Source organism: Eucyclogobius newberryi, unplaced genomic scaffold, assembly GCF_026437365.1.
Source record: "Eucyclogobius newberryi isolate DKJ021-1_F unplaced genomic scaffold, fEucNew1.0.hap1 SCAF_15, whole genome shotgun sequence".
Lineage (NCBI taxonomy): Eukaryota > Metazoa > Chordata > Actinopteri > Gobiiformes > Gobiidae > Eucyclogobius > Eucyclogobius newberryi.
The window spans coordinates 35,190,360-35,214,194 of NW_027315779.1; the positions used below are offsets into that span (position 1 = coordinate 35,190,360).

General features: G+C 53.4%; 1 protein-coding gene across 2 annotated transcripts in view; it reads left to right on the forward strand.

The window, feature by feature from the left end:
• Positions 1-22,465, forward strand: part of rabep1 (rabaptin, RAB GTPase binding effector protein 1) — a 90,728-nt gene extending 68,263 nt beyond the window's left edge. For both annotated transcript variants that reach the window (XM_072447022.1, XM_072447023.1), the window contains one exon: positions 21,832-22,465. In XM_072447022.1, coding sequence (XP_072303123.1) covers positions 21,832-21,933 — 102 coding nt within the window. In that variant the 3' untranslated portion in view covers positions 21,934-22,465. The remainder of the gene's footprint in view (positions 1-21,831) is intronic.
• The last annotated feature ends 1,370 nt before the right edge of the window (positions 22,466-23,835 follow it).

Consider the following 23,835-nt stretch of genomic DNA (forward strand, 5'->3'; position numbering starts at 1 on the left):
ATGTGCAGTGGTCACTCTCTTTGTGCAGTGGTCACTCTCTTTGTGCAGTGGTCACTCTTAATGTGCAGTGGTCACTCTCCTTGTGTAGTGGTCACTCTTCATGTGCAGTGGTCACTATGTGCAGTGGTCACTCTTTGTGTAGTGGTCACTCTTAATGTGCAGTGGTCACTCTTAATGTGCAGTGGTCACTCTTAATGTGCAGTGGTCACTATGTGCAGTGGTCACTCTTTGTGTAGTGGTCACTCTTAATGTGCAGTGGTCACTCTTAATGTGCAGTGGTCACTCTCCATGTGCAGTGGTCACTCTTAATGTGCAGTGGTCACTCTCCATGTGCAGTGGTCACTCTCCCTTTGCAGTGGTCACTCTTTGTGTAGTGGTCACTCTCCATGTGCAGTGGTCACTCTTTCTTTTATCTTCCTGTTAAAATACAGAGAAAACACAGGATCTCCAAATAAAATGCCAATCATCCATTTTCTGCCGCTTTATCCGGGGCCGGGTCGCGGGGGCAGCAGTCTGAGCAGGGACTCCCAGACTTCCTCCTCCCCAGACACTTCCTCTAACTCCTCCGGGGGGATCCTGAGGCGTTCCCAGGCCAGCCGAGAGACATAGTCCCTCCAACGTGTCCTGGGTCTTCCCCGGGGCCTCTTCCCGGTGGGACATGCCAGAAACACCTCCCGAGGGAGGCGCCCAGGAGGCTCCGGAACAGATGCCCGAGCCACCTCAGCTGGAGGAGCAGCGGCTCTACTCCGAGCTCCCCCCGTGTGGCCGAGCTCCTCACCTTATCTCTAAGGGAGCGCCCAGCCACCCGGTGGAGGAAACTCATTTCGACCGCTTTTATCCGCGATCTTGTCCTTTCGGTCATTACCCAAAGCTCATCAAATCAAATCAATTTATTTTTGTAAGGCCCAAAATCACAACAACAGTTGCCTCTGAGGGCCACAGGGAGAAATGAATCAACAATGTCTGTGGTGGCGATGAAGTCAGACAATGTCTGTGGTGGCGAGGGACGATGTCCCAGGGTCCTCTGTCCTTAGACTCTCCTTCTCGGCCAGGAAAAACTACAAAAAAAACCTCTTTGGGAAAAAAGCGTAGAAACCTGGAGGAGTTCCAGTGAAGGAGAGATCCGACTCTCACAGACGGACAGACGGACACGAGGAGACTGGAGCTGGACCCACTCTTCAGGCAGAAGAGGGACCGTCTGAGGCGAACTGGACCCACTCTTCAGGCAGATGAGGGACCGTCGGAGTCGAGCAGGACCCACTCTTCAGGCAGATGAGGGACCGTCGGAGGCGAACTGGACCCACTCCTCAGGCAGATGAGGGACCGTGGGAGGCGAGCTGGACCCACTCTTCAGGCAGATGAGGGACCGACTGAGGCGAACTGGAGCCACTCTTCAGGCAGATGAGGGACCGTCCACATGGGGCAGGGACCACTTCACCAGGAGAGGGACATCTGGGTCCACAGGTCCTCAGGAGTGAGAGAAAGAAAAAGAAGGCGGTGAACAGTTTGCAAGTGGAATTAAAAAATAAATATTGTTTGATAGCATAAGTAGTCAGAAGAAGAGGATAGTGCTCAAGCTGTCATACTTCCCCCAGCACAGTTACTCCTAGGGCAGCGTAGCTGAAGCTGTGGGTTTATCTTTCTGTTCCTAACTACTCTGACCATAAGCGATTTCGAAGAGGAACGTTTTAAGCCTGGACTTAAATGAAGAGACTGTGTCAGCATATTTAACATGGGTCGGGAGCTGATTCCATAACACAGGGGCTTGGTAGCTAAACGCTCTACCTCCTACAGTACTTTTAGAGACTCTTGGCACCACCAGAAGGCCGGCATTCTGAGAGCGAAGAGCTCTGTTTGGATGATATGGTTCTATAGCATCTTTGAGGTAGGATGGGGCCATGTCATTTATGGCTTTGTAGGTCAAGAGTAGAATTTTGAATTTGATTCTGGACTCGACGGGGAGCCAGTGAAGAGACTTCAGCACTGGCGTAATGTGCTCTCTTCTTTTTGTTCCTGTTAGTAATCTTGCTGCTGCATTTTGAACCAGTTGAAAGCTTTTTATGGAGCTTTTAGGACACGCTGCAAGCAGGGAGTTACAGTAGTCTAATCTAGTCGTTACAAATGCATGGATAAGTTTTTCGGCATCACTTTTAGGCAGGATTCTTCTGATTTTGGCGATGTTGCGCAAATGGAAATAGGCTGTTTTACAAGCTTGATTTATATGAGCTTTAAATGAGAGCTCCTGGTCAAATAAGACTCCAAGGTTTCTTACAGTAGAACTGGAGGCTACACTGACATTGTCCAGTGTGACTATCTGCTCAGATAGAGCGTCTCGTAGATGCTTAGGGCCAAGCACAATGACCTCGGTTTTTTCAGGGTTAAGAAGCAGGTAGTTTAGTGTCATCCAGGTTTTTATCTCCTTCACACAAGTACTAAGTCTGTCTACTTGATCGCTCTGATCAGGTTTCATTGATAAATACAGCTGAGTGTCGTCTGCATAGCAGTGGAAGTTAATGTCATGCTTTCTGATAATGTTGCCTAATGGTAGCATATAAAGAGTAAACAGAATTGGACCGAGTACCGAACCCTGTGGCACACCGTAAATTACTTTAGAGCTTGGTGAGGAGCTCTGGTTTACATTAACAAATTGGAATCTATCAGATAGATAGGATTTAAACCAGCTGAGGGCTGTTCCTCCAACACCTACATCACATTCTAACCTCTGCAGTAGAATGTTGTGGTCGATGGTGTCAAACGCTGCGCTGAGGTCCAACAGAACCAGGATTGAGACCAGTCCATCGTCAGCGGCTAATAACAAATCATTTGTGACTTTAACTAGTGCAGTTTCAGTGCTGTGGTGGGCTCTGAACCCTGACTGGAAAACTTCAAATAAGTTATTGTCCTGCAGGTGGCGACAAAGCTGTTTTACTACAACTTTTTCAAGGATTTTAGAGACGAAGGGAAGATTTGAAATAGGTCTGTAGTTTACCAATAGGTCGGGATCTAGATTAGGCTTTTTCAGAAGAGGTTTAATGACTGCATGTTTGAAGGACTGTGGAACATAGCCACTTTCTAGTGAAGTATTTATTATATTAAGAATAGGGTCTATAATTAGGGGAAGAATGTCTTTGAGGAGTCTGCTTGGAATGGGGTCTAGGACACAAGTTGAGCTTTTAGAGGACATAATGGCTGAAGTTATCTCTGCTTGATCAACAGCTGTGAACCTTTCTAAGTTTACAGGTGGATTTATATGGGACGTTAGATTTACAGCTTGGGCTAGTTCAGGGCTAATAGCGGGGGTAATTTCATCTAATTTATCTCTGATTGTTTTTATTTTATTATTAAAAAATAGGAGGAAATCATCAGAGCTAAGTGTAGCTGGGATTGAGGGCTCTACTGCACTGTGACAGTTTGTTAGCCTAGCTACAGTGCTGAAAAGGAATTTAGTGTTACTTTTGTTGACTTCTATTAGATTTGAATAATATCTGGTTTGGGCCTTACGCAGAGCCTGCTTATAGGACAGCAGGCAACTTTTCCATGCTTTTAGGGATTCTTCGGTGTGAGAGCGACGAAATAATCCCTCTAACTTTCTAACTCTTTGTTTATGTGAACGCAGTTCTTGGTTGTACCATGGGGAGGCGCGCTTTGGCCTAATGACCTTCTGTTTTAACGGCGCGACAACGTCAAGAGCAGACTTCAGAGAATTCATGGTCAAGTCGACACATTGATCACTTAAACTGGGACTAAAGCTGTTCTCAGCAGGATCACATGACATGATCACATGACATGATCACATGACATGATCACATGACATGATCACATGACATGTCACTGAATATTGGCTCTATTATTTCTTTGAATTTTGAGATAGATTTTTCAGATATTGTCCTTTTCATTATAACTTTATTTTGTGGGACTGGATGATCTTTAAGAATAAACTGAAAGGTAATTAGGAAATGATCTGACAATATAGGGTTTTGAGGGAGGACAATGAGGTCACTAATCTCTGTTCCATACGTTAGGACAAGATCCAGAGTGTTCTTGTGAGTGTGAGTCGGTTTATTTACATTCTGAGTGAAACCAATGCTGTCTAACAAGGCGCTGAAGGCATTACTGAGAGCGTCATCACTCATGTTCACGTGGATATTAAAGTCTCCAACTATAACTATTTTATCCCAGGCTAACACTAAGTTTGATATAAAGTCAGAAAACTCTGTTAAAAACTCTGAGTAGGGACCAGGAGGTCGGTAGATAACTATGAACAAAACTCCTTTTTGGTTTTTCATATTTGGACATGTGATTGACAGCATAAGGCTTTCAAATGAGTGAAATGCATTGTTAGTTTTAGGGCTCATGAGTAGGCTTGAGTGGGAGATCACTGCCACACCACCACCTCGGCCTGTGCTCCTGGCAGTCTGAAAGTTAACATGGCTGGGTGGGGTGGACTCATTTAGTCTGACGTAGTCGTCTTGTTGAAGCCACGTTTCAGTTAGAGCTAGAAGATCTATGTTATAGTCACTAATTAATTCATTAACTAAGAGCGATTTGGAGGAAATTGCTCTAATGTTTAGCAGTCCACATTTTACGTGTTTATTCATTTGTGTATTTGTGATTGTTATTTTCCTTAAGTTATTTGGTCTGACGCCTGAAATATTTTTTCTGAGATGTGACTTTTTGGCATTATTTGTACGAGGGACACGAGGGACACGAGGGACACACACAGTCTCTATCTGTCTTGAATCTGAACACTTCACAGGTAACAGAACGGGCGAGAGTTCAGCGACAGAGGAGCGTCTTGAACTGCTGCTCTGCACCTGGGGCTCATCCCTAGATGGTCACTTAACACGACTAAGACTATCGGTCAAATTCCGAACTAATAGGGATGTACCCTCCGAAGTCGGATGGATGCCATCCCTGCGTATGAGCCCGGGCTTTCCCCAAAACGCACTCCAGTTATCAATAAAGACAACGTTGTTTTGAGGGCACCATCTGGATAACCAGTTGTTGAATGCTGAGAGACGGCTGTACAATTCAGCATTGATCCGATTGGGCAGGGGACCAGAAAATATTACAGTGTCTGACATCGACTTCGCTAGGTCACACACCGCGGCTACTTGAACTTTGAGCACCTCTGATTGTCTCCGCCGGGCGTCGTTACCGCCTGCGTGAATCACGACTCGCCGGAAACGGGTCCTGCTCCGCTTTAAGATCCTAAGGTTTCCTTCGATGTCACCCATTCTGGCCCCCGGGTAACACCTAACGCTAGCAGCTGGCAGCTTCACGTCTCTAACAATAGAACTCCCGATTACAAGAGTTTCTCTAGTGTGTTCAGCGGGCGTGTGATCGCTGAGGGGAGAAAACCTATTATAGACGTGAAGCTCACGGCGCTCTGAGGTTCGGCGTTTAGCGCCTTGTCCCCTCCGAACTGTCACAAAGTGGTCCCTATTCTGTTCCTGGTCTAGTCCCGGCTGCACGGGAGACGCTGAGGGGCTGAGCTCGGTCTTACTGCTACTGCTAATGCTAATGCTACGCCCTGCAGCGCGGTCCGGTAGCCCTCGCGCTAAAACCGAACTATAACTGGACTTAAGCTCCTCTAAACAGCAGATCCGCGCTTCTAACTCCGTAACCCTGGCCTCCAAAACTACCACTACACTGCACTTCACGCACCTATCATCAGAGAAGGAGCCAGGGTTCTGACTCGACATATGACAGCTCAAACAGGTAAAGGTAGATCCAGCCATGACGCTAGCGGCTAGGCTACGCTAGGCTAGTTCAGGCTGGAGCTAGAGAGTGAGGAGGGCTTTTAATCCACAAAATACTGAAAAGCGAGCGGCTTGAGGCTCCGGATTGTTTGCGGAGAAATCAAACGTTCACTTTCGTGTATATGATGCGTAAATAGTGTGTATAATTCGTGGATTAATCGGTAAAAGGCTCTAAGAACGAACAGCTCTGAAAACGCGACACACTCACCGGAAATGACGTCGCCGAACTCCCATCATTAACCTGAAGAAGACCTGGGAGAAGCTTCTGCTTGCCGCCAGAGCCATTATTGTCAATTTGACCTCACCTATGGTCTCATGACCATAGGTGAGGTCAGAACATAGACCGACCAGTAAATAGAGAGCTTTGCCTTTCGGCTCAGCTCCCTCTTTACCACAACAGTCCGATGCAGCGACTGCATCACTGCAGCTGCTGCACCGATCCGCCTGTCGATCTCACGCTCCATCCTTCACTCACTCATGAACAACACCCCGAGATACTTGAACTCCTCCACTTTGGGCAAGGACCCCCCACCCACCTGAAGACAAGACACCTTTTTCTGGTTGAGAACCATGGCCTCGGATTTGGAGGTGCTGATTCTCATCCCAGACGCTTCCCTCTCGTCCCAGTGCAGCTGCAGGTCCGGGTTTGATGGAGCCATCAGGACAACATCGTCTGCAAACAGCAGACGATGGAATCCTGTGGTCCCCAAACCGGACACCCTGTGACCCCTGACCACACCCTCCGACCCCTGACTGCGCCTAGAAATTCTGTCCATAAAAACTATGAACAGAACCGGTGACAAAGCACAGCCCTGAGGAGCCCCTCATGCACTGGGAACAGGTCTAACTCACTGCAGTGAACACAGCTCCTGCTCCGGTCAGACAGGGACCGGACAGCCCTGAGCAAAGGGCCCCGGACCCCGTACTCCCGGAGCACCCCCTAAAGGACACCCTGAGGGACACGGTCGAAAGCCTTCTCCAGATCCACAAAGCACATGTGGACTGGTTGGGTAAACTCCCATGAACCCTCGAGCACCCGATGGAGGGCATAGAGCTGGTCCAGTGTTCCACGACCGGGACGAAAACCACTCTGCTCCTCCTGAACCCCAGGTTCGACTATCAGTCGGATTCTCCTCTCCAGTACCTGGAATAGACCTTATGGGAGGCTGAGGAGTGTGATCCCCTGTGCCAATCAAAACTTCAATAAAATGTTAAAATTCTTAGTGCATAAAAACTCATACAGTAAGTGCAGTGTCACTGAGGCTTGTCCTTGACCAGTGCAGTTTTAAACAATGTATTTGTATGTTGCTGCTGCTGCATTACAAGTATGTGAACATCTGATCATATGTTTGGTACAGAAGCCTTTGTTTCCAATTAGAGGTCAGACATTTCCTGTAGTTCTGGACCAGGTTTAACTGCAGCAGGACTCTGACCCTCTCCTCCTCGCAGAGGTTCAGCTCCTCCTCACAGAGGTTCAGCTCCTCCTCCTCAGAGGTTCAGCTCCTCCTCGCAGAGGTTCAGCTCCTCCTCAGAGGTTCAGCTCCTCCTCAGAGGTTCAGCTCCTCCTCCTCAGAGGTTCAGCTCCTCCTCGCAGAGGTTCAGCTCCTCCTCCTCAGAGGTTCAGCTCCTCCTCACAGAGGTTCAGCTCCTCCTCCTCAGAGGTTCAGCTCCTCCTCGCAGAGGTTCAGCTCCTCCTCACAGAGGTTCAGCTCCTCCTCGCTTCAGCTCCTCCTCACAGAGGTTCAGCTCCTCCAAACATGGTCTATTGGATTCATGTCTGAGACTGAGGCCCCTCCAGAACCTTCATCTGCTTCTTCTGGAGCCACTGCCTGGTTCTCCTTGTGTGCTTCAGGTCATTGTCATGTGGAAAACCCAGCCACGCCCCATCTTCAGCCACGCCCCCTTCTTCAATGTTCTGACTGAGGGAAGGAGGTTGATGCCCCCCAAGCGTGATGTTTCCTCCCCCAAAGCGTGACGTTTCCTCCCCCAAAGCGTGACGTTTCCTCCCCCAAAGCGTGACGTTTCCTCCCCCAAAGCGTGACGTTTCCTCCCCCAAAGTGTGATGTTTCCTCCCCCAAAGCGTGATGTTTCCTCCTCAAAAGCGTGACGTTTCCTCCCCCAAAGCGTGACGTTTCCTCCCCCAAAGCGTGATGTTTCCTCCCCCAAAGCGTGACGTTTCCTCCCCCAAAGCGTGACGTTTCCTCCTCCAAAGCCTGATGTCTCCTCCCCCAAAGCGTGATGTTTCCTCCCCCAAAGCGTGATGTTTCCTCCCCCAAAGCGTGACGTTTCCTCCCCCAAAGCGTGACGTTTCCTCCCCCAAAGCGTGACGTTTCCTCCCCCAAAGCCTGATGTCTCCTCCCCCAAAGCGTGATATTTCCTCCTCCAAAGCGTGACGTTTCCTCCTCCAAAGCCTGACGTTTCCTCCCCCAAAGCGTGATGTTTCCTCCTCCAAAGCGTGATGTTTCCTCCCCCAAAGCGTGATGTTTCCTCCCCCAAAGCGTGATGTTTCCTCCTCCAAAGCGTGACGTTTCCTCTCCCAAAGCGTGATGTTTCCTCCTCCAAAGCGTGACGTTTCCTCCCCCAAAGCGTGACGTTTCCTCCCCCAAAGCGTGATGTTTCCTCCCCCAAAGCGTGATGTCTCCTCCCCCAAAGCGTGACGTTTCCTCCTCCAAAGCGTGACGTTTCCTCCCCCAAAGGGTGACGTTTCCTCCTCCAAAGCGTGACGTTTCCTCCCCCAAAGCGTGACGTTTCCTCCTCCAAAGCGTGACGTTTCCTCCCCCAAAGCGTGACGTTTCCTCCCCCAAAGCGTGACGTTTCCTCCCCCAAAGCGTGACGTTTCCTCCTCCAAAGCGTGACGTTTCCTCCCCCAAAGCGTGACGTTTCCTCCCCCAAAGCGTGATGTTTCCTCCCCCAAAGCGTGATGTTTCCTCTCCTAAAGCGTGATGTTTCCTCCCCCAAAGCATGACGTTTCCTCCTCCAAAGCGTGATGTTTCCTCCCCCAAAGCGTGATGTTTCCTCCTCCAAAGCGTGATGTTTCCTCCCCCAAAGCGTGATGTTTCCTCCCCCAAAGCGTGATGTTTCCTCCCCCAAAGCGTGATGTTTCCTCCCCCAAAGCGTGACGTTTCCTCCCCCAAAGCATGATGTTTCCTCTCCCAAAGCGTGATGTTTCCTCCTCAAAAGCGTGACGTTTCCTCCCCCAAAGCGTGAGGTTTCCTCCCCCAAAGCATGACGTTTCCTCCCCCAAAGCGTGACGTTTCCTCCTCCAAAGCGTGACGTTTCCTCCTCCAAAGCGTGACGTTTCCTCCCCCAAAGCGTTACCTCTCCTCCCTCAAAGCGCAATGTTTCCTCCCCCAAAGCGTGACGTTTCCTCCCCCAAAGCGTGACGTTTCCTCCTCCAAAGCGTGACGTTTCCTCCTTCAAAGCGTGACGTTTCCTCCTCCAAAGCGTGACGTTTCCTCCCCCAAAGCGTGACGTTTCCTCTCCCAAAGCGTGACGTCTCCTCCCCCAAAGCGTGACGTTTCCTCCTCCAAAGCGTGACGTTTCCTCCCCCAAAGCGTGACGTTTCCTCCTCCAAAGCGTGACGTTTCCTCCCCCAAAGCGTGACGTTTCCTCCCCCAAAGCGTGACGTTTCCTCCTCCAAAGCGTGACGTTTCCTCCCCCAAAGCGTGACGTTTCCTCCTCCAAAGCGTGACGTTTCCTCCCCCAAAGCGTGACGTCTCCTCCTCCAAAGCGTGACGTTTCCTCCTCCAAAGCGTGACGTTTCCTCCTCCAAAGCGTGACGTCTCCTCCTCCAAAGCGTGACGTTTCCTCCTCCAAAGCGTGACGTTTCCTCCCCCAAAGCGTGACGTTTCCTCCCCCAAAGCGTGACGTTTCCTCCCCCAAAGCGTGACGTTTCCTCCCCCAAAGCGTGAGGTTTCCTCCCCCAAAGCGTGACGTTTCCTCCCCCAAAGCGTGACGTTTCCTCCTCCAAAGCGTGACGTTTCCTCCTCCAAAGCGTGACGTTTCCTCCCCCAAAGCGTTACCTCTTCTCCCTCAAAGCGCGATGTTTCCTCCCCCAAAGCGTGACGTTTCCTCCCCCAAAGCGTGACGTTTCCTCCTCCAAAGCGTGACGTTTCCTCCTTCAAAGCGTGACGTTTCCTCCTCCAAAGCGTGACGTTTCCTCCCCCAAAGCGTGACGTTTCCTCTCCCAAAGCGTGACGTCTCCTCCCCCAAAGCGTGACGTTTCCTCCTCCAAAGCGTGACGTTTCCTCCTCCAAAGCGTGACGTCTCCTCCCCCAAAGCGTGACGTTTCCTCCTCCAAAGCGTGACGTTTCCTCCTCCAAAGCGTGACGTTTCCTCCTCCAAAGCGTGACGTCTCCTCCCTCAAAGCGTGACGTCTCCTCCCCCAAAGCGTAACGTTTCCTCCTTCAAAGCGTGACGTCTCCTCCCCCAAAGCGTGACGTTTCCTCCTCCAAAGCGTGACTTTTCCTCCTCCAAAGCGTGACGTTTCCTCCTCCAAAGCGTAACGTCTCCTCCCTCAAAGCGTGACGTTTCCTCCCCCAAAGCGTGACGTTTCCTCCCCCAAAGCGTGAGGTTTCCTCCCCCAAAGCGTGACGTTTCCTCCCCCAAAGCGTGACGTTTCCTCCTCCAAAGCGTGACGTTTCCTCCTCCAAAGCGTGACGTTTCCTCCCCTAAAGCGTGACGTCTCCTCCCTCAAAGCGTGACGTTTCCTCCCCCAAAGCGTGACGTTTCCTCCTCCAAAGCGTGACGTTTCCTCCTCCAAAGCGTGACGTTTCCTCCCCCAAAGCGTGACGTTTCCTCCCCCAAAGCGTGACGTTTCCTCCTCCAAAGCGTGACGTTTCCTCCCCCAAAGCGTGACGTTTCCTCCTCCAAAGCGTGACGTTTCCTCCCCCAAAGCGTGACGTTTCCTCCCCCAAAGCGTGACGTTTCCTCCTCCAAAGCGTGACGTTTCCTCCCCCAAAGCGTGACGTTTCCTCCTCCAAAGCGTGACGTTTCCTCCCCCAAAGCGTGACGTCTCCTCCTCCAAAGCGTGACGTTTCCTCCTCCAAAGCGTGACGTTTCCTCCCACAAAGCGTAACGTCTCCTCCCTCAAAGCGTGACGTGTCCTCCCCCAAAGCGTGACGTTTCCTCCTCCAAAGCGTGACGTTTCCTCCCCCAAAGCGTGACGTTTCCTCCCCCAAAGCGTGACGTTTCCTCCCCCAAAGCGTGAGGTTTCCTCCCCCAAAGCGTGACGTTTCCTCCCCCAAAGCGTGACGTTTCCTCCTCCAAAGCGTGACGTTTCCTCCTCCAAAGCGTGACGTTTCCTCCCCCAAAGCGTTACCTCTCCTCCCTCAAAGCGCAATGTTTCCTCCCCCAAAGCGCGACGTTTCCTCCCCCAAAGCGTGACGTTTCCTCCTCCAAAGCGTGACGTTTCCTCCTCCAAAGCGTGACGTTTCCTCCCCCAAAGCGTGACGTTTCCTCTCCCAAAGCGTGACGTCTCCTCCCCCAAAGCGTGACGTTTCCTCCTCCAAAGCGTGACGTTTCCTCCTCCAAAGCGTGACGTCTCCTCCCCCAAAGCGTGACGTTTCCTCCTCCAAAGCGTGACGTTTCCTCCTCCAAAGCGTGACGTTTCCTCCTCCAAAGCGTGACGTCTCCTCCCTCAAAGCGTGACGTCTCCTCCCTCAAAGCGTGACGTTTCCTCCTTAAAAGCGTGACGTCTCCTCCCTCAAAGCGTGACGTTTCCTCCCCCAAAGCGTGACGTTTCCTCCCCCAAAGCGTGATGTCTCCTCCCCCAAAGCGTGATGTTTCCTCTCCCAAAGCGTGACGTTTCCTCCCCCAAAGCGTGATGTTTCCTCGTGACGTTTCCTCCCCCAAAGCGTGACGTTTCCTCCCCCAAAGCGTGACGTTTCCTCCTTCAAAGCGTGACGTTTCCTCCCCCAAAGCGTGACGTTTCCTCCTTCAAAGCGTGACGTTTCCTCCCCCAAAGCGTGACGTTTCCTCCCCCAAAGCGTGACGTCTCCTCCTTAAAAGCGTGACGTCTCCTCCCTCAAAGTGTGACGTTTCCTCCCCCAAAAGCGTGACGTTTCCTCCTTAAAAGCGTGACGTCTCCTCCCTCAAAGTGTGACGTTTCCTCCCCCAAAGCGTGATGTTTCCTCCTCCAAAGCGTGACGTTTCCTCCTCCAAAGCGTGACGTTTCCTCTCCCAAAGCGTGATGTTTCCTCCTCAAAAGCGTGACGTTTCCTCCTCCAAAGCGTGACGTCTCCTCCCCCAAAGCGTGATGTTTCCACTCCCAAAGCGTGATGTTTCCTCCTCCAAAGCGTGATGTTTCCTCTCCCAAAGCGTGACGTTTCCTCCTCCAAAGCGTGATGTTTCCTCCCCCAAAGCGTGATGTTTCCTCCCCCAAAGCGTGATGTCTCCTCCCCCAAAGCGTGACGTTTCCTCCTCCAAAGCGTGATGTTTCCTCCCCCAAAGCGTGATGTTTCCTCTCCCAAAGCGTGACGTTTCCTCCCCCAAAGCGTGACGTTTCCTCCCCCAAAGCGTGACGTCTCCTCCCCCAAAGCGTGACGTTTCCTCCCCCAAAGCGTAACGTTTCCTCCTCCAAAGCGTGACGTTTCCTCCTTCAAAGCGTGACGTCTCCTCCCCCAAAGCGTGACGTTTCCTCCTCCAAAGCGTGACGTTTCCTCCTCCAAAGCCTCCCCCAAAGCGTGACGTTTCCTCCCCCAAAGCGTGACGTCTCCTCCCCCAAAGCGTGACGTCTCCTCCCCCAAAGCGTGACGTCTCCTCCCCCAAAGCGTGACGTTTCCTCCTCCAAAGCGTGACGTTTCCTCCTCCAAAGCGTGACGTTTCCTCCCCCAAAGCGTGACGTTTCCTCCCCCAAAGCGTGACGTTTCCTCCCCCAAAGCGTGACGTTTCCTCCCCCAAAGCGTGACGTTTCCGCCCCCAAAGCGTGACGTTTCCGCCCCCAAAGCGTGACGTTTCCTCCCCCAAAGCGTGACGTTTCCTCCCCCAAAGCGTGACGTTTCCTCCCCCAAAGCGTGACGTTTCCTCCCCCAAAGCGTGACGTTTCCTCCCCCAAAGCGTGACGTTTCCTCCCCCAAAGCGTGACGTCTCCTCCCCCAAAGCGTGACGTCTCCTCCCCCAAAGCGTGACGTCTCCTCCCCCAAAGCGTGACGTCTCCTCCCCCAAAGCGTGACGTTTCCTCCCCCAAAGCGTGACGTTTCCCTCCCCCAAAGCGTGACGTTTCCTCCCCCAAAGCGTGAAGTTTCCTCCCCCAAAGCGTGACGTTTCCTCCCCCAAAGCGTGACGTCTCCTCCCCCAAAGCGTGACGTCTCCGCCCCCAAAGCGTGACGTTTCCTCCCCCAAAGCGTGACGTTTCCTCCCCCAAAGCGTGACGTTTCCTCCCCCAAAGCGTGACGTCTCCTCCCCCAAAGCGTGACGTTTCCTCCCCCAAAGCGTGACGTCTCCTCCCCCAAAGCGTGACGTCTCCTCCCCCAAAGCGTGACGTTTCCTCCCCCAAAGCGTGACGTCTCCTCCCCCAAAGCGTGAGGTTTCCTCCCCCAAAGCGTGACGTTTCCTCCCCCAAAGCGTGACGTTTCCTCCCCCAAAGCGTGACGTTTCCTCCCCCAAAGCGTGACGTTTCCTCCCCCAAAGCGTGACGTCTCCTCCCCCAAAGCGTGACGTCTCCTCCCCCAAAGCGTGACGTCTCCTCCCCCAAAGCGTGACGTCTCCGCCCCCAAAGCGTGACGTTTCCTCCCCCAAAGCGTGACGTTTCCTCCCCCAAAGCGTGACGTTTCCTCCCCCAAAGCGTGACGTTTCCTCCCCCAAAGCGTGACGTTTCCTCCTCCAAAGCGTGACGTTTCCTCCCCCAAAGCGTGACGTCTCCTCCTCCAAAGCGTGACGTTTCCTCCTCCAAAGCGTGACGTTTCCTCCCACAAAGCGTAACGTCTCCTCCCTCAAAGCGTGACGTGTCCTCCCCCAAAGCGTGACGTTTCCTCCTCCAAAGCGTGACGTTTCCTCCCCCAAAGCGTGACGTTTCCTCCCCCAAAGCGTGACGTTTCCTCCCCCAAAGCGTGAGGTTTCCTCCCCCAAAGCATGACGTTTCCTCCCCCAAAGCGTGACGTTTCCTCCTCCAAAGCGTGACGTTTCCTCCTCCAAAGCGTGACGTTTCCTCCCCCAAAGCGTTACCTCTCCTCCCTCAAAGCGTGACGTTTCCTCCCCCAAAGCGTGACGTTTCCTCCTCCAAAGCGTGACGTTTCCTCCTTCAAAGCGTGACGTTTCCTCCTCCAAAGCGTGACGTTTCCTCCCTCAAAGCGTGACGTTTCCTCTCCCAAAGCGTGACGTCTCCTCCCCCAAAGCGTGACGTTTCCTCCCCCAAAGCGTGACGTTTCCTCCTCCAAAGCGTGACGTCTCCTCCCCCAAAGCGTGACGTTTCCTCCTCCAAAGCGTGACGTTTCCTCCTCCAAAGCGTGACGTTTCCTCCTCCAAAGCGTGACGTCTCCTCCCTCAAAGCGTGACGTCTCCTCCCCCAAAGCGTGACGTTTCCTCCTCCAAAGCGTGACGTTTCCTCCTTAAAAGCGTGACGTCTCCTCCCTCAAAGCGTGACGTTTCCTCCCCCAAAGCGTGATGTTTCCTCCCCCAAAGCGTGATGTCTCCTCCCCCAAAGCGTGATGTTTCCTCTCCCAAAGCGTGACGTTTCCTCCCCCAAAGCGTGATGTTTCCTCGTGACGTTTCCTCCCCCAAAGCGTGACGTTTCCTCCCCCAAAGCGTGACGTTTCCTCCTTCAAAGCGTGACGTTTCCTCCCCCAAAGCGTGACGTTTCCTCCTTCAAAGCGTGACGTTTCCTCCCCCAAAGCGTGACGTTTCCTCCCCCAAAGCGTGACGTCTCCTCCTTAAAAGCGTGACGTCTCCTCCCTCAAAGTGTGACGTTTCCTCCCCCAAAAGCGTGACGTTTCCTCCTTAAAAGCGTGACGTCTCCTCCCTCAAAGTGTGACGTTTCCTCCCCCAAAGCGTGATGTTTCCTCCTCCAAAGCGTGACGTTTCCTCCTCCAAAGCGTGACGTTTCCTCTCCCAAAGCGTGATGTTTCCTCCTCAAAAGCGTGACGTTTCCTCCTCCAAAGCGTGACGTCTCCTCCCCCAAAGCGTGATGTTTCCACTCCCAAAGCGTGATGTTTCCTCCTCCAAAGCGTGATGTTTCCTCTCCCAAAGCGTGACGTTTCCTCCTCCAAAGCGTGATGTTTCCTCCCCCAAAGCGTGATGTCTCCTCCCCCAAAGCGTGATGTTTCCTCCTCCAAAGCGTGACGTCTCCTCCCCCAAAGCGTGACGTTTCCTCCTCCAAAGCGTGACGTTTCCTCCCCCAAAGCGTGACGTTTCCTCCCCCAAAGCGTGACGTTTCCTCCCCCAAAGCGTGACGTTTCCTCCCCCAAAGCGTGACGTTTCCTCCCCCAAAGCGTGACGTCTCCTCCCCCAAAGCGTGACGTTTCCTCCCCCAAAGCGTAACGTTTCCTCCTCCAAAGCGTGACGTTTCCTCCTTCAAAGCGTGACGTCTCCTCCCCCAAAGCGTGACGTTTCCTCCTCCAAAGCGTGACGTTTCCTCCTCCAAAGCCTCCCCCAAAGCGTGACGTTTCCTCCCCCAAAGCGTGACGTCTCCTCCCCCAAAGCGTGACGTCTCCTCCCCCAAAGCGTGACGTCTCCTCCCCCAAAGCGTGACGTTTCCTCCTCCAAAGCGTGACGTTTCCTCCTCCAAAGCGTGACGTTTCCTCCCCCAAAGCGTGACGTTTCCTCCCCCAAAGCGTGACGTTTCCTCCCCCAAAGCGTGACGTTTCCTCCCCCAAAGCGTGACGTTTCCGCCCCCAAAGCGTGACGTTTCCGCCCCCAAAGCGTGACGTTTCCTCCCCCAAAGCGTGACGTTTCCTCCCCCAAAGCGTGACGTTTCCTCCCCCAAAGCGTGACGTTTCCTCCTCCAAAGCGTGACGTTTCCTCCCCCAAAGCGTGACGTTTCCTGCCCCAAAGCGTGACGTTTCCTCCCCCAAAGCGTGACGTTTCCTCCCCCAAAGCGTGACGTCTCCTCCCCCAAAGCGTGACGTCTCCGCCCCCAAAGCGTGACGTTTCCTCCCCCAAAGCGTGACGTCTCCTCCCCCAAAGCGTGACGTTTCCTCCCCCAAAGCGTGACGTTTCCTCCCCCAAAGCGTGACGTCTCCTCCCCCAAAGCGTGACGTCTCCTCCCCCAAAGCGTGACGTCTCCTCCCCCAAAGCGTGACGTCTCCTCCCCCAAAGCGTGACGTCTCCTCCCCCAAAGCGTGACGTTTCCTCCCCCAAAGCGTGACGTTTCCTCCCCCAAAGCGTGACGTTTCCTCCCCCAAAGCGTGACGTCTCCTCCCCCAAAGCGTGACGTCTCCTCCCCCAAAGCGTGACGTCTCCTCCCCCAAAGCGTGACGTCTCCTCCCCCAAAGCGTGACGTTTCCTCCCCCAAAGCGTGACGTTTCCTCCCCCAAAGCGTGACGTTTCCTCCCCCAAAGCGTGACGTCTCCTCCCCCAAAGCGTGACGTCTCCTCCCCCAAAGCGTGACGTCTCCTCCCCCAAAGCGTGACGTCTCCTCCCCCAAAGCGTGACGTTTCCTCCCCCAAAGCGTGACGTTTCCTCCTCCAAAGCGTGACGTTTCCTCCCCCAAAGCGTGACGTTTCCTCCCCCAAAGCGTGACGTCTCCTCCCCCAAAGCGTGACGTCTCCTCCCCCAAAGCGTGACGTCTCCTCCCCCAAAGCGTGACGTCTCCTCCCCCAAAGCGTGACGTCTCCTCCCCCAAAGCGTGACGTTTCCTCCCCCAAAGCGTGACGTTTCCTCCCCCAAAGCGTGACGTTTCCTCCCCCAAAGCGTGACGTTTCCTCCCCCAAAGCGTGACGTTTCCTCCTTCAAAGCGTGACGTTTCCTCCCCCAAAGCGTGACGTTTCCTCCTCCAAAGCGTGACGTTTCCTCCCCCAAAGCGTGACGTTTCCTCCCCCAAAGCGTGACGTTTCCTCCCCCAAAGCGTGACGTTTCCTCCTCCAAAGCGTGACGTTTCCTCCCCCAAAGCGTGACGTCTCCTCCCCCAAAGCGTGACGTTTCCTCCCCCAAAGCCTGACGTTTCCTCCCCCAAAGCGTGACGTTTCCTCCCCCAAAGCGTGACGTTTCCTCCCCCAAAGCGTGACGTTTCCTCCCCCAAAGCGTGACGTTTCCTCCCCCAAAGCGTGACGTTTCCTCCCCCAAAGCGTGACGTCTCCTCCCCCAAAGCGTGACGTCTCCGCCCCCAAAGCGTGACGTCTCCTCCCCCAAAGCGTGACGTTTCCTCCCCCAAAGCGTGACGTTTCCTCCCCCAAAGCGTGACGTCTCCTCCCCCAAAGCGTGACGTCTCCTCCCCCAAAGCGTGACGTCTCCTCCCCCAAAGCGTGACGTCTCCTCCCCCAAAGCGTGACGTTTCCTCCCCCAAAGCGTGACGTTTCCTCCCCCAAAGCGTGACGTTTCCTCCCCCAAAGCGTGAGGTTTCCTCCCCCAAAGCGTGACGTTTCCTCCTCCAAAGCGTGACGTTTCCTCCCCCAAAGCGTGACGTTTCCTCCCCCAAAGCGTGACGTTTCCTCCCCCAAAGCGTGACGTTTCCTCCCCCAAAGCGTGACGTCTCCTCCCCCAAAGCGTGACGTCTCCGCCCCCAAAGCGTGACGTCTCCTCCCCCAAAGCGTGACGTTTCCTCCCCCAAAGCGTGACGTCTCCTCCCCCAAAGCGTGACGTTTCCTCCCCCAAAGCGTGACGTTTCCTCCCCCAAAGCGTGACGTCTCCTCCCCCAAAGCGTGACGTCTCCTCCCCCAAAGCGTGACGTCTCCTCCCCCAAAGCGTGACGTCTCCTCCCCCAAAGCGTGACGTTTCCTCCCCCAAAGCGTGACGTTTCCTCCCCCAAAGCGTGACGTTTCCTCCCCCAAAGCGTGACGTTTCCTCCCCCAAAGCGTGACGTTTCCTCCCCCAAAGCGTGACGTCTCCTCCCCCAAAGCGTGACGTCTCCTCCCCCAAAGCGTGACGTCTCCTCCCCCAAAGCGTGACGTCTCCTCCCCCAAAGCGTGACGTCTCCTCCCCCAAAGCGTGACGTTTCCTCCCCCAAAGCGTGACGTCTCCTCCCCCAAAGCGTGACGTCTCCTCCCCCAAAGCGTGACGTCTCCTCCCCCAAAGCGTGACGTCTCCTCCCCCAAAGCGTGACGTCTCCTCCCCCAAAGCGTGACGTCTCCTCCTCCAAAGCGTGACGTTTCCTCCTCCAAAGCGTGACGTTTCCTCCCCCAAAGCGTGACGTTTCCTCCCCCAAAGCGTGACGTTTCCTCCCCCAAAGCGTGACGTTTCCTCCCCCAAAGCGTGACGTCTCCTCCCCCAAAGCGTGACGTCTCCTCCCCCAAAGCGTGACGTCTCCTCCCCCAAAGCGTGACGTCTCCTCCCCCAAAGCGTGACGTTTCCTCCCCCAAAGCGTTTCCTCCCCCAAAGCGTGACGTTTCCTCCCCCAAAGCGTGACGTTTCCTCCTTCAAAGCGTGACGTTTCCTCCCCCAAAGCGTGACGTTTCCTCCCCCAAAGCGTGACGTTTCCTCCTCCAAAGCGTGACGTTTCCTCCCCCAAAGCGTGACGTCTCCTCCCCCAAAGCGTGACGTCTCCTCCCCCAAAGCGTGACGTCTCCGCCCCCAAAGCGTGACGTCTCCTCCCCCAAAGCGTGACGTTTCCTCCCCCAAAGCGTGACGTTTCCTCCCCCAAAGCGTGACGTCTCCTCCCCCAAAGCGTGACGTTTCCTCCCCCAAAGCGTGACGTCTCCTCCCCCAAAGCGTGACGTCTCCTCCCCCAAAGCGTGACGTTTCCTCCCCCAAAGCGTGACGTTTCCTCCCCCAAAGCGTGACGTTTCCTCCTCCAAAGCGTGACGTTTCCTCCTCCAAAGCGTGACGTTTCCTCCCCCAAAGCGTGACGTCTCCTCCCCCAAAGCGTGACGTTTCCTCCTTCAAAGCGTGACGTCTCCTCCCCCAAAGCGTGACGTTTCCTCCTCCAAAGCGTGACGTCTCCTCCTCCAAAGCGTGACGTTTCCTCCCCCAAAGCGTGACGTTTCCTCCCCCAAAGCGTGACGTCTCCTCCTCCAAAGCGTGACGTTTCCTCCTCCAAAGCGTGACGTTTCCTCCCCCAAAGCGTGACGTCTCCTCCCCCAAAGCGTGACGTTTCCTCCTCCAAAGCGTGACGTTTCCTCCCCCAAAGCGTGACGTTTCCTCCTCCAAAGCGTGACGTTTCCTCCCCCAAAGCGTGACGTTTCCTCCCCCAAAGCGTGACGTCTCCTCCCCCAAAGCGTGACGTTTCCTCCCCCAAAGCGTGACGTTTCCTCCCCCAAAGCGTGACGTTTCCTCCCCCAAAGCGTGACGTTTCCTCCCCCAAAGCGTGACGTTTCCTCCCCCAAAGCGTGACGTTTCCTCCTCCAAAGCGTGACGTTTCCTCCCCCAAAGCGTGACGTTTCCTCCCCCAAAGCGTGACGTTTCCTCCTCCAAAGCGTGACGTTTCCTCCCCCAAAGCGTGACGTCTCCTCCCCCAAAGCGTGACGTCTCCTCCTCCAAAGCGTGACGTCTCCTCCCCCAAAGCGTGACGTCTCCTCCCCCAAAGCGTGACGTTTCCTCCCCCAAAGCGTGACGTTTCCTCCCCCAAAGCGTGACGTTTCCTCCCCCAAAGCGTGACGTCTCCTCCTCCAAAGCGTGACGTTTCCTCCCCCAAAGCGTGACGTTTCCTCCCCCAAAGCGTGACGTCTCCTCCCCCAAAGCGTGACGTTTCCTCCTCCAAAGCGTGACGTTTCCTCCCCCAAAGCGTGACGTCTCCTCCTCCAAAGCGTGACGTTTCCTCCCCCAAAGCGTGACGTTTCCTCCCCCAAAGCGTGACGTTTCCTCCCCCAAAGCGTGACGTTTCCTCCCCCAAAGCGTGACGTTTCCTCCTCCAAAGCGTGACGTTTCCTCCCCCAAAGCGTGACGTTTCCTCCCCCAAAGCGTGACGTTTCCTCCTCCAAAGCGTGACGTCTCCTCCCCCAAAGCGTGACGTTTCCTCCTCCAAAGCGTGACGTTTCCTCCCCCAAAGCGTGACGTTTCCTCCCCCAAAGCGTGACGTTTCCTCCCCCAAAGCGTGACGTTTCCTCCCCCAAAGCGTGACGTTTCCTCCCCCAAAGCGTGACGTTTCCTCCCCCAAAGCGTGACGTTTCCTCCTCCAAAGCGTGACGTTTCCTCCCCCAAAGCGTGACGTTTCCTCCTCCAAAGCGTGACGTCTCCTCCCCCAAAGCGTGACGTTTCCTCCTCCAAAGCGTGACGTTTCCTCCCCCAAAGCGTGACGTTTCCTCCCCCAAAGCGTGACGTTTCCTCCCCCAAAGCGTGACGTTTCCTCCCCCAAAGCGTGACGTTTCCTCCTCCAAAGCGTGACGTCTCCTCCCCCAAAGCGTGATGTTTCCTCCTCCAAAGCGTGACGTTTCCTCCTCCAAAGCGTGACGTTTCCTCCCCCAAAGCGTGACGTTTCCTCCCCCAAAGCGTGACGTTTCCTCCCCCAAAGCGTGACGTTTCCTCCTCCAAAGCGTGACGTCTCCTCCTCCAAAGCGTGACGTCTCCTCCCCCAAAGCGTGACGTTTCCTCCCCCAAAGCGTGACGTTTCCTCCCCCAAAGCGTGACGTTTCCTCCCCCAAAGCGTGACGTTTCCTCCCCCAAAGCGTGACGTCTCCTCCTCCAAAGCGTGACGTTTCCTCCCCCAAAGCGTGACGTTTCCTCCCCCAAAGCGTGACGTCTCCTCCCCCAAAGCGTGACGTTTCCTCCTCCAAAGCGTGACGTTTCCTCCCCCAAAGCGTGACGTCTCCTCCTCCAAAGCGTGACGTTTCCTCCCCCAAAGCGTGACGTTTCCTCCCCCAAAGCGTGACGTTTCCTCCCCCAAAGCGTGACGTTTCCTCCTCCAAAGCGTGACGTCTCCTCCTCCAAAGCGTGACGTCTCCTCCCCCAAAGCGTGACGTTTCCTCCCCCAAAGCGTGACGTTTCCTCCCCCAAAGCGTGACGTTTCCTCCCCCAAAGCGTGACGTTTCCTCCCCCAAAGCGTGACGTCTCCTCCTCCAAAGCGTGACGTTTCCTCCCCCAAAGCGTGACGTTTCCTCCCCCAAAGCGTGACGTCTCCTCCCCCAAAGCGTGACGTTTCCTCCTCCAAAGCGTGATGTTTCCTCCTCCAAAGCGTGACGTTTCCTCCCCCAAAGCGTGACGTTTCCTCCCCCAAAGCGTGACGTTTCCTCCCCCAAAGCGTGACGTCTCCTCCCCCAAAGCGTGACGTCTCCTCCCTCGTGCTTCAGTTGGATGGTGTTATTATCAAAACGTTCTCTTTGGTCTCCTCTGACCACATGACTTTCTCCCATGATCCTCTGGGTCCTCCAGACTGTCACTGGTAAACTTCAGACGGTTCTGGACATGTGACTTAAGCAGGAGAACCTTCTGTGCGATGCATGATTTTAAACCATGACGATGTAGTGTGTTACCATAGTAACCTGTGAAACTGTGGTCCCAGTTCTCTTCAGGTCATTGACCTGCTCCTCTCGTAGTTCTGAGCTGATTCTTCACCTTTCTTATCATCATTGAACCCTCGAGGTGAGATCTTCATGGAGCTCCATCTGAGGGAGACTGAGTCATCTTCAGCCTCTTCCATGTTCTAACCAAGCTCTTTGGCCACGCCCATGACAGTGGGTGGAGTCTGTCTGATTGTGGGGTCTTTATGCAGCTAACGAGCTGAATAAGTGGAGAGAGGTGGACTTTATAAAGGCAGACTAACAGGTCTTTGAGAGACAGAATTCTTACTGATTGGCAGATGTTCAAGTTCTTCTTTACAGCAATAACATACAAATAAATGATGTCAGACTTCTCCATCATTAAAGTGGGAGAACTTGCCATTGCACTGTGTTCAAATACTTGTCTCCCTCACTGTATATATGATGCCATAATCCAGAGTGTCTCTGTCCTTGTGTCTGCTCAGGTCCACATGACGGTGAGTGTCTCTGTTCTTGTGTCTGCTCAGGTCCACATGACGGTGAGTGTCTCTGTTCTTGTGTCTGCTCAGGTCCAGATGGAGAGAATACGACAGGCCGAGTCTTTGGACCGGATCAAAGTCATCCTCAACGACACCAACCTGACGGACATCAACCAGCTCCCCGAAACATGATCGTGTGGCCCTCCCGCCCCAATGTCAATCACTGTAACATGAACTAACGCAGCCCTGCCCCCTTCCCTTCCTGTCGCAGAGGGGCGGGGCCAACACCAGAAAGAGCACGTGCTACTTTCAGGGCAGAAAGAACACTACTTCCCTAATATACATGACGTCTGTAAATGTGGACAAAGACGTGTCTACTGTAGTTAAAAAGACACTAAACAAGATTTGTCAAGCACTTTCCATCCAGGTGTTGGTGTGCAGCAGCTTCTAACAGAGCCTTTGTACCAGTCACATGCTCCCCCAGCCCCTCCCCCAGCCCCTCCCCCAGCCCCGCCTGTGTCTGGAGGCGTGTCACTGTTGTACCAAACATGAAGGCGATTGGACTGTTGTGGCTGCATTGACACTATTCCATGCCAGACAAATGGTTCAGGGCGGATTTTATTGCTAACATGTTGTAAATTTGCTTGTATGGGTTCTTAAAGTCATTCATATTTGTCATAAATTAAAAAAAAATGCTAAAAGTAAATGCACATTGTCAGTAAAATGGTGTTGTGAAGTTGTTCTTACACATCTGAGTGACGAGCGAGATGTTTGACTTTGGCTCATTGAAATAAGACTCATTTGGGGTTCCATTGTTTAAATTCCAAACATTATTTCTGTAAAATGTCATTTTTTAACATTTTGTGTTTCATTTTGTTTTTGCCACGTTAGTTTGTCCCTTTTTGTATAATTGTCCTGTCAGAACCTGCTCTGTGTGAACGATCAGATAAATCCAGTGGGACTGTTTACACTTTTTTTGGCCTGTGGCCTTTATTTGACATGACAGTGTGAAATGGGAATGAGACTGGGGAAGGACATGCAGCAAACTGTTGCTGAGGCCTGCCCTCCACTCCACCACGAGCAGCACTTACAAGACATTTGAATAATGACACTAGAAATCAGATGAGTTCACATTGGTGTGACCTCAGATGCAGGGGGCGGATTATGCCTAAATATGAGGTGAAGCAACTTGAGGGCGTGGCCTGGTGCCTTCTGTGAAGGGGCAGAATTGTTACTTATGAACTTAAAAACTAGCGTTAGTTATAGTTTGGGGATGTTTGAGTTCTAGATATTTTGCTCAAGCATAAATGACCAATATTAACCTGTGTGGGCTTTGTATTTAAGGAGCGAGCGCTCCGTCTCGTGTTTTACACCTCTAAATTCACTTCCTGGTTTGGCTCGTTTCTCTGAATATGTGACACAGCATTTAATCTCATAAAGGAATAATATAGGATTTTCCGCCGATTTGAGAACTTATGTGACTGTTAGTCCCTTTTTTTTAAACGTGCATGCTTACCCTCACCCCCCCCCCCTGTTCTTTCCATGAGGCCGCCTCCCATCAAACCTGGTGCAGAAGCACCAACAGTCTCGCTGCTACACGTGTGTTTGTTTATTACCACGATGGAGCGCATCATCTCTCGTCTGCAGATTTATGTCTCTTCTGAGTCTTTCTCTGTGTCATGTTTGTCCTGTAACTGAAGGAACTCACTAAACACACACATATCAACCACACATGTGTAACCAGGGAAACCTGCTGCTATGGCAACGAGGCTGCAGGTGTGCAGTAGCACGCAGGGAAGGATTGACATGTGGGAGAACTACACAGCTGTCCACGCCACAAGGAAATGAGACTCAGATTGCTCGCCAAAAATCCTCTATAATTCCTTTAAGATACAGAGAGCACTTCCCACTGTCTCCTCGTCACAATCTCGCAACGGAGCCGTCTGTGATAATCGCCATAGCAACAGCGTGAAAACGGTTGTTGGGGCTCACGAGGGGCGGTGTCCAGCTGCGGTGTCCACTTTCTGTTGAAATATGAATGCCAGAGCCGAAACAAACGTCTTACGACTTATGAAGCATGAATTGGCCTTTAAA